Raw genomic sequence first — 10,417 nt, 5'->3', positions numbered from 1 at the left:
AAGCTCCCACCACTCGGACCACACTTTTTTATAAGCCCCCCAAGTGGATACACTCACCGAGCCCTTTATCCATCGCGCGAGGGGTCCCAAACGATCGACCACAGCCCACGGGGACACCGGACCCCTTGCTGATCTGCCGACGGAGCCAAGTCCCTGAATTTGTCCCACTGGAAACGAGACAAGGCGTCAGCCAACGTGTTATCCACCCCCGGAAGATGTACCGCATACAAAAAGATATTCCTCTGTAGGCAGCGCAGCACCAGGTGCCGCAACAGCCGAACGACCGGTAGCGATGAGGCTGAAATGCGGTTAATCACCTGCACCACCCCCAAATTGTCGCAGTTCAATCGGATCTTCAAATCCCTGAACGACTCACCCCAAACTTCCACTGCCAGCACCACCGGAAACAGCTCCAGCAGCACCAAGTTTTTGCAGAATCCCGCTTCCTGCCATTCCCTAGGCCATGGTTCAGCACTCCAATGCCCCTGGTAAAATGCCCCGTAACCTGACGACCCAGCTGCGTCCGTGAACAGCTGCAAATCGCAATTGCTCAACGGTCCCGCCAACCACAGTGATTTACCATTGTATGTGGACAAAAAGTTGTCCCACACCTTCAGATCAGCCCGATGTTCACTGGTCATCCTAATAAAATGATGAGGGGACCTAATCCCTGCTGTAGCTGCCGACAGCCGTCGGCAGAACACCCTGCCCATGGGAATTATGCGATACGCAAAAATAAGCTTACCCAGCAATGACTGCAGGCCTCTAAGCTGAATCTTACGCAACGCCACTGTCGTCCGGATCTCCCTTCTCAAAGCCACCAACTTATCCTCAGGCAATCGACATTCCATTGCCTCGGAGTCAATGACTATGCCCAAGAAACTAAGCACGGTAGTCGGGCCTTCCGTTTTTATCCCGTGCCAACGGGATACCAAACGTACCAGCCATGTGTTGTAACGTGGCCAACAGCATAGCACACGTCTTAGATGCTGGGGGGCCAACGCATAGGAAATCGTCCAGGTAATGAATTACAGAATTCAAACCGGACACATCCCGAACCACCCACTCAACGAATGAGCTAAAAGTTTCAAACAATGCGCATGAAATCGAGCAGCCCATAGGCAAGCAACGATCGACATAAAACCTACCCTGCCAGCAACACCCCAACAACCAACAGCTGTCCGGGTGCACCGGGAGGAGGCGAAAAGCCGATTCGATGTCTGCTTTTGCCATAAGAGCTCCCTTCCCACAACGGCGTACCCAACCCACCGCTGCATCGAACGACGTGTACGAAACCGTGCAAGCATCAGGGTCGATCGCATCATTGACCGATCCGCCCTTGGGGAATGATAAATGGTGTCTAAGTCGAAACTTATTCTGCTCCTTCTTGGGGACCACCCCAAGCGGAGAGACCACCAAGTTCGGCAGCGGTAGTTCCTGAAATGGCCCGGCCATCCGGCCCAATGCCACTTCCTTCCCCAATTTTTCCCCAACCACACTGGGGTGACTCAGTGCAGAGCGTAAATTTTTTGCCACCGGCGGAATAACAGTCAATGAACTAGGGATTCTAAAACCCTCTAGGAACCCTTCCCGCAGAAGCCGAGCTGCCACCCGGTCCGGGTACCTACTTAGGAAAGGCTGCATCTTTTCCACCTTCACTGGTGTCTTCCCTTTTGCTACCCATTTCTCTGGGGCGACTTTTCCCTTTTTTAAAACAACGGGATCCGGGGTGAGATCCACCGCAACCTGAGCATTCGTGTTTAAAACGACAGGCGCCCCCGAACTTACACGTCCCGTCATTGTATTGCCAACAGACGCCCCACTTTTTTGCGGCCGGCTGTCCGGGTGACGCAGAACCGCCGGCCCCCCCTGGAAAAAACTGGTTCGGGGCCCAAGCCGAGGACATAAGCTTCATCCAGAGGCTAATGTCCTTGTGGTCCCAGCGAAGGGAGGGGCGCACCGCCCTCCGTTGCCGGAACTGCTCGTCATACCTGAGCCACGCTGTACCCCCATACACTCTGTAGGCCTCCCCAATGGCGTCCAAGTAGCAAAAGAGCGCCGAACAATGTTCAGGGTTCTTTTCGCCAATTACACTTGCCAGAATCGCGAACGCCTGCAGCCAATTAGAAAACGTGCGCGGTATCAACCTATACCGCCGTTTTTCTTCATCCTCCTTCTTACTGTCATCTGGCTTAACCCTATCCAGATTAAACTTCTCCAAGGGCAGAAGTGAAAAAATCTCCACATACTCCCCTTTCACGATTTTCTCCCGGACTTCCAACTTCAAATGTGCCCCAAGCGGCCCTTCGAAGCAGACGTAAACCTTGCATTTTGCAGCATCCGCAATGCGAACCACGTCCGTCCTTTTCTCCCCGTCACCTGAAGCAACCACACTAGTGGCCGGAGCGGACACCACTGGGGGCACCGTCCCCGTGGGGGGCGGCACACCCACCGCAGTCGGAGGGGGCACTGCCCCAACCACCGGTGATTCTGCACATGGAGGGACCCACACTGCAGTATGTGGCGCCTGCCCATCCGTACCTGGCGCAAACCTCTGGACCAATTCCCGCAAACCCCCCAACAAAGCCTGCAACTGTCCATCCGTGCCCCCAGAAACAGGTCCTGAACCCGCTGGCTGGGGACCGGCCATCGCTATAGCCCCCGATTGCAGCACACCCAATGTGGTCCCAGACCCCCCCACATCAGCCGCCCCCAACAACCCCTGCAAAGCATTGGTCAGTGTGTGAGAGGACACAGGAAGCGACTTACCGGGCCGACCAGGGGGTGTCCCCGCCGCCGCTGCTCCCGAATCCGATGGCGCCGGACGCTCCTGCCTCTCTTCCTCCTCAGACCCGCTCAGCTCTCCTTCGGACCGGTCACCGGGCGCTTGCAGGGGCTCCGTGTCATCCATCTCCGGGGAAGAGGGCCTGGATGCTGCCGTCTCCTGACCGCGCTGGCCCCGCCTCCCGACGCTGGCTCCTCCCATCGCAGTCACCGTCTTCTTCATAGGCACTCTGGATACCTGGCTGCTGGGCCTCCCACTCCTCCTGCAAGGGGTATCGCTCCGGACTTCCGAGCCGCCGGCCGGGGATGGGGAAAGCCCGGCGGCCGTTGACGTCATCCTCCCACACTGAGACCTCCCCCTGGCTGCATGTACAACACAGGGAGCGTCCGTCGCCTCACGCTACCCTCGTCGAGCGGGCGGGGGGGAAACGCTGGGTCCTGATGACGCCCCGCCCACCGAGCTCCGCCGATGAGGAGGATTCCGTCCAGGAACCACCGCGGCAGAAACCGGGTGTCGTTTCGCCAGTGGTCCTGATGGGTCCCACTCCGGGGGGCTCCTAACGTGGCGTGCAGCTCTGGGGGAGGCTTCTGGTGAAAAACACTCCGGAGGCTGCGACCTCCGGGCGCGTGGAAGGTCCTGTCCCCTCACCTCCTCTCCAGCCTGAGGTCCGAGGAGTCTAGCCACTTGGCTTTGCAGCCAGCCAGGGCCGTGGGTATTCGCAGCAGCCCGCAGCTGGGCCAATAAGCTGTCTAAGTCAGCCATTGCTCTCTAGCCTGGGGATACAGACAAAACGAAACTTCTTCCTCTCTGTAACTCTCCCCGCAATGCTGCCCGGGACCCCTCCTGCCCCCTAAATAACCTAAACCCCTCCCCTTTCAACATTACCTGTACCCAATCCCCTCACCATAAATCTAAAACAACTTCCAGTTTAACCCTTGCTGTACCCTTATCCCCCTGTCATGCCGGCCTTCTGCTAGCTTCATTTCATTCCACCTGCTCCAGGCCTCTCTTTACCTTCCCTAGTCTTCTAAAAAAGTTAGTACTGCTTTCTGTGTTCCTTTTGTAGAGACTTCTCCTTAGTTCTTGTCTTGGTGATCATTGTCACAGGAAGTGAGGAAATTCCTTCCCAGCGAGGAAAATCTCTTTAACCACTTGTTGACCGCTTCACGCCGATATACATCGGCACAATGGCAGCGGTGGGCAAATGGGTGTACTTGTACTTCCCCTTTAATTGGCAGGGAAAGCGCACGCGCCCGTCGCGTACCACGGGAAATCTTTCCCACAAACTATGGCAAAGATTTATTGCCTTTTAATGGCATTTTTATTATTTATTCATTTTTTTACTAGTAATGGCGGTGATCTGTGATTTTTAGCAGTACTGCGACATTGCGGCCGACAGATTGGACACTTTTGACATATTTTTGGGACCACTGACATTTATACAGTGATCAGAGCTATAAAAATGCACTGACTACTGTGTAAATGTCACTGGTAGGGAAGGGGTGAACACTAGGGGGCGATCAAGGGGTTAAATGTGTGTTCCCTGGAGGTTTACACACACAAATCCGTGCTGTCTCTCATGCCCGCGATCGGGGGTGGCTGGCGGGGATCGCGCCCACCGGCCACGCGTATTGTGTCCCCCTGCGGCTCTTAAAGGGAACAACGTACCCATATGTTGTTTTGCCCAGCGGAGCCATTCTGCCGACGTATATCGGCATGAGCGGTCGGCAAGCAGTTAATAAAGGACTTTGTCAAAAACCTGTCTACCGTTTTTACTTTTTTGGGTGAATGAGTAGGGGTGCAATGTACCCCTACTCATTCGCATAGGGTGGGGAGCCAGGATCTGGGGGCCCCCTTCTTAAAAGGGGCTATCAGATTCCGCTAATACCCCTGCCTGCAGACCCCACAATCATCGTCCAGGGTTGCGGGGAAGAGGCCTATGTCCCCATCAACATGGAAAATCCTCCGCTGGAAGCATGTACGCAACTTAATGCAGGGTGATGCAAACGTGGCTCCGAGAAAAAATCAATAAATGGCCATAGGTAAAACCCGCTTGGTTTTTATTTAAATATTAAAAATACAAAACGCGCTCAGCTGCCCGTCGCCATATTGAGGCCTACTGTGCCTCCTGCATGTCCGGCCTCCGGTACCCGCGATTCTGGGGCGGAGTGACAGCGAACCGCCACACCAGGACGTCGGACATCCCTGGGAGGGTGCTGCACTGTAAGAAGGTCCGAGCAGACATCGGAGGTGCCACAGAGGCCGTCCCGGGAGGCCCGCGGCCGCCGCCATCTTGCAGCCTACTAGGTTGAACGGAGCCTCCAGGACCAGGTACTGCGATCCCCGTGCGGAGAGGCAGCGAACCGCCACACAAGGACATCCCTGGGAGGGTGCTGCACAGTGAGGGGGCCCCGAGCAGACGTAGGAGATACCACAGAGGCTGTTCCAGGGGGCCCGCGGCCGCCGCCATCTTGCGGCCTACTAGTCCAGACGGAGCCTCCAGGACCAGGTACTTTATTTTACTGTGGCGGCGCCACTCTCCCTGCGACATAACTGGGGTCCTGGGCGTCTCTTGCTGCCCCCCTTCTACCACCATCTGGGCATCTAGACTCCTGACTTTCCCCCCCGCCCCCCCCCCCCCTTACCGCCCTCATGGAAGCTGGGTGCTGAGAGAGAGTGATAGATCATGGATGGCTGAGGACACACATCCCTGAGCTCCGTGCCATCCCGACAGCTTCAGGCTGTCTCCATAGCACAGCACACCCGAGACTTACATGGCGACAGCTAGCTCACACTCCACAGAGCTCACTGACCCTCAACAAGGCACCATACAGAGATATCTGCTTAGAACAGCGCCTATTGATCCTCGGACCCCCAAAGACAAGATGGCGCCCGGCCGTACCACGGGGAAGACCAAGCCTCCCCCTGCCGCTTCTGTAGCAGTCTGCATTGTAGAGGACAATGGTGAGAGATTCCAGGATCCCAGGGGAGAGCCATCAGCCTCCTCTGTGAGATCAGTCACAACGCATGACACGGACACTGGGGCATCTCAGACAGGCACACATCCCTTGTCAGGAGAGCCCATCAGAACGGAAGCTACAGCCCTCCTCTCTGCCTTCAGAATGGATTTCGAATCATGGGCAAGCAAAATGGAAGACTCCCTACATGTGGAGCTAAATGCTTTGCGACAAAAAGTCACAGCTAATGAGGAAGCAGTGTCAGTTTTAACCACTGCTCAGGATGACCATGAGGCACGTATAACAGCACTAGAATCCTCATCCGCGACACACCTCCATCGCCTACGCCAGCAGCAACTCTGCATAGAAGACTGCGAAAATCGCAGTCGCAGAAATAACATTAGATTGCAAGGCATACCTGAGGCAACATCTGGAACAGAGCTGAAACCCACTGTCATAGCCATCCTCAATAAAGTATTGGGAAGAGAGGCAGCATCACCAATTGAACTGGACCGGGTTCACAGGGTGGGAGGGGTGGGGGGGGCACGAGATGGTTGCCCCCGAGATGTTCTTTGTCGGGTCCACTACTACACCTTAAAGGAGGAGGTCATGCGAAAGGCATGGAACATGGGTTCTGTGGATTTCTTTGGAGCCTCTATACATTTGTACTCTGACTTATCCCGCAATACGCTGTATATGCGTTGAGTGGTGCACCCTTTACTTGACCTTATACGACAAGCCGGAGCTTCCTACACATGGGGACACCCCTTCAGCATCAAGGTGACCAGAGGCGACAGCAGGTTCACGCTCTCAGACCTAGATCAATTGCCTGACTTTTTCCTTTTTATTGAGCAGGAACCGGTAGATATTTTGAACTGGTTGGATCCTCAGAGAGATCGATCACGACAGCTGGGACTTGGCCCACTCCTGCAACGCCATAGACGTCCTAGGTCTAGATCGATCTCTTCTGGCCCCGAGATAAGAAGACCTACCTCTCCAGAAGTTTGACACGGAAGCTCAATGGAAAATGCTGTTTTGATCCGTCTTACTTTGCATCTTGCATAACCGAGAGATCCCGGTAGGCTTGCTGTACTTTTGGTGGCATGCTATGTTCCTTGATCCTTTGACTGTGACTTTCTTCTCTAAATTCCGAGGTCTCCGGTGGGTCTGATAAGGGATTATGTAAGAACAGGACTCGGAACTACTGGTACTCTCCCTGCTCTTTGCCGATTTATTACTTGGCTGGGGTTTGGGAGAGAACATGGAACATAATCTCTGTGTCAATCTTTGTGACGGGCATCAGGTAATGTCTACATACACTAAAAGGTTATTCTATGATATTCTGTTATGTTTAAAATTGTTCCTCCCCACCCCCTCCCTGTATGGTATATGCTGGGGGGTTTGAGGTGGGAGCGGGGGAGGCTGCTCTGGGGGGAACTCTGACCTCCAGTTTTGATCAATCTCTACCCCAGGAGATGCGGGTCAGAAGCTACCACGCATGGAGTGGTTGATCACCTCTGTGGGTGGATCCCCCGCTTCCCCTTACCCTCCCTATATTCATATTATTGTTTTGACTAAATAATCTTTCTACAAACGGGAGCCAATGTACTTATTTTTGTTATACACTCCTAGGTTAAATGCCTGTATCCAACAGGGGCGGACTGACCATTCGGTCACTCGGTCGCCGACCGAGGGCCCGACGTCAGGAGGGGCCCCATGAGCGGCTCAGTCAGCAGCGGAAAAAAGCCGCCCGCCGCACCGCATGAAAACCCCGTCCTCCTGGATTTTTACAGCTCCCAGCACCGCGGCCAGCCCGCTGCCCGAGCAGACCTCGGCTTAGGCTGAGAGAGGCTCTGTCAGCAGGGAGGGGTGGGGCAGGGAGCTCCACTGATGCTCTGACCCTGCCCTGCCCCGCCCCTCCTCTCCTCATGTAGTCTGAGTCTGAGTGTCTCTCCTGCACTTCTGAGAGCTCAGCTCTGGACCACAAACATCCCCGCCCCTACAGACGAAAGCTCCGCCCCCTATCAACGAAAGCCCCGCCCCATACCGACAAAAGCTCCGCCCCTTACCGACAAAAGCTCCGCCCCCTATCGACAAAAACTCCGCCCCCGGACCTCTGAGAGCGGGAGGTGAGCCCGAATGGTCAGGTAGGTCCTTCTGCCTACATTATATAAACGGTCTGTAGACCCGTTTTTTTTTTTTGCTAAACCATCCCTGGAAATGTTGTTTACCCCCCTGTATAGCTGTGCATTGCTGAAAGTTTACATTTTAAAACTGGCTACCTGGTCATCTCCTGTAGTCGCATTCGCAGTCTGGTCATCTCCTGTAGTTGCATTTGCAGTCTGGTTATCTCCTGCAGTTGCATTCGCAGTCTGGTCATCTCCTGTAGTCGCATTCGCAGTCTGGTCATCTCCTATAGTTGCATTCCCAGTCTGGTCATCTCCTGTAGTCGCATTCGCAGTCTAGTTATTTCCTGTAGTAGCATTCGCAGTCGGGTCATCTCCTGTAGTCGCATTTGCAGTCTGGTTATTTCCTGTAGTCGCTTTCGCAGTCTCTGGTTATTTCCTGTAGTTGCATTCGCAGTCTTTTTATTTCCTGTAGTTGCATTCGCAGTCTCTGGTTATCTCCTGTAGTCGCATCCCCAGTCTCTGGTTATTTCCTGTAGTCGCATTCGCAGTCTGGTTATTTCCTGTAGTTGCATTCGCAGTCTCTGGTTATTTCCTGTAGTCGCATTTGCAGTCTGGTTATCTCCTGTAGTCGCATCCCCAGTCTCTGGTTATCTCCTGTAGTCGCAATCCCAGTCTCTGGTTATTTCCTGTAGTCGCATTCGCAGTCTCTGGTTATCTCCTGTAGTTGCATCCCCAGTCTCTGGTTATTTCCTGTAGTCACATTTGCAGCCTCTGGTTATTTCCTGTAGTCGCATCCCCAGTCTTGTTATCTCCTGTAGTCGCATTCGCAGTCTGGTTATCTCCTGTAGTCGCATCCCCAGTCTCTGGTTATTTCCTGTAGTCGCATCCCCAGTCTCTGGTTATTTCCTGTAGTCGCATCCCCAGTCTCTGGTTATTTCCTGTAGTCGCATCCCCAGTCTCTGGTTATTTCCTGTAGTCGCATTCGCAGTCTGGTTATTTCCGGTAGTCGCATTTGCAGCCTCTGGTTATCTCCTGTAGTTGCATCCCCAGTCTGGTCATCTCCTGTAGTCACATTCGCAGTCTGGTTATCTCCTGTAGTCGCATCCCCAGTCTCTGGTCATCTCCTGTAGTCGCATTTGCAGTCTGGTTATTTCCTGTAGTTGCATTCGCAGTCTGGTTATTTCCGGTAGTCGCATTTGCAGCCTTTGGTTATCTCCTGTAGTCGCATCCCCAGTCTGGTCATCTCCTGTAGTCGCATCCCCAGTCTCTGGTTATCTCCTGTAGTTGCATTCGCAGTCTTTTTATTTCCTGTAGTTGCATTCGCAGTCTCTGGTTATCTCCTGTAGTCGCATCCCCAGTCTCTGGTTATTTCCTGTAGTCGCATTTGCAGTCTGGTTATTTCCTGTAGTCGCATCCCCAGTCTCTGGTTATTTCCTGTAGTCGCATTTGCAGTCTGGTTATTTCCTGTAGTTGCATCCCCAGTCTCTGGTTATCTCCTGTAGTTGCATTCGCAGTCTTTTTATTTCCTGTAGTCGCATTTGCAGTCTGGTTATCTCCTGTAGTCGCATCCCCAGTCTCTGGTTATCTCCTGTAGTTGCATTCGCAGTCTTTTTATTTCCTGTAGTTGCATTTGCAGTCTCTGGTTATCTCCTGTAGTCGCATCCCCAGTCTCTGGTTATTTCCTGTAGTCGCATTCGCAGTCTGGGTATTTCCTGTAGTTGCATTCGCAGTCTCTGGTTATTTCCTGTAGTCGCATTCGCAGTCTGGTTATCTCCTGTAGTCGCATCCCCAGTCTCTGGTTATCTCCTGTAGTCGCAATCCCAGTCTCTGGTTATTTCCTGTAGTCGCATCCCCAGTCTCTGGTTATTTCCTGTAGTCGCATCCCCAGTCTCTGGTTATTTCCTGTAGTCACATCCCCAGTCTCTGGTTATTTCCTGTAGTTGCATTCGCAGCCTCTGGTTATTTCCTGTAGTCGCATTTGCAGTCTGGTTATTTCTGGTAGTCGCATTTGCAGCCTCTGGTTATCTCCTGTAGTTGCATCCCCAGTCTGGTCATCTCCTGTAGTCACATTCGCAGTCTGGTTATCTCCTGTAGTCGCATCCTCAGTCTCTCTGGTCATCTCCTGTAGTCGCATTTGCAGTCTCTGGTTATTTCCTGTAGTCGCATTCGCAGTCTGGTTATCTCCTGTAGTCGCAATCCCAGTCTCTGGTTATTTCCTGTAGTCGCATCCCCAGTCTCTGGTTATTTCCTGTAGTCGCATCCCCAGTCTCTGGTTATTTCCTGTAGTCGCATTCGCAGCCTCTGGTTATTTCCTGTAGTCGCATTCGCAGTCTGGGTATTTCCGGTAGTCGCATTTGCAGCCTCTGGTTATCTCCTGTAGTTGCATCCCCAGTCTGGTCATCTCCTGTAGTCACATTCGCAGTCTGGTTATCTCCTGTAGTCGCATCCCCAGTCTCTCTGGTCATCTCCTGTAGTCGCATTTGCAGTCTGGTTATTTCCTGTAGTTGCATTCGCAGTCTGGTTATTTCCAGTAGTTGCATTTGCAG

The 10,417-nt window shown here is 53.4% G+C and overlaps 1 protein-coding gene across 1 annotated transcript in view; it reads left to right on the top strand.

The window, feature by feature from the left end:
• The first annotated feature begins 5,934 nt into the window (after positions 1 to 5,934).
• Positions 5,935 to 10,417, top strand: part of LOC141113380 (protein-glutamine gamma-glutamyltransferase E-like) — a 99,786-nt gene continuing 95,303 nt past the window's right edge. The window contains exon 1 of the mRNA XM_073606442.1: positions 5,935 to 6,267. Coding sequence (XP_073462543.1) covers positions 5,935 to 6,267 — 333 coding nt within the window. The remainder of the gene's footprint in view (positions 6,268 to 10,417) is intronic.

The sequence above is a fragment of the Aquarana catesbeiana genome, linkage group LG12 (assembly GCF_042186555.1).
Source record: "Aquarana catesbeiana isolate 2022-GZ linkage group LG12, ASM4218655v1, whole genome shotgun sequence".
In the NCBI taxonomy this organism is placed as follows: Eukaryota; Metazoa; Chordata; class Amphibia; order Anura; family Ranidae; genus Aquarana; species Aquarana catesbeiana.
Note: the sequence above shows the minus strand (reverse complement) of the source record. Positions and strands in the feature narration are given on the sequence as shown.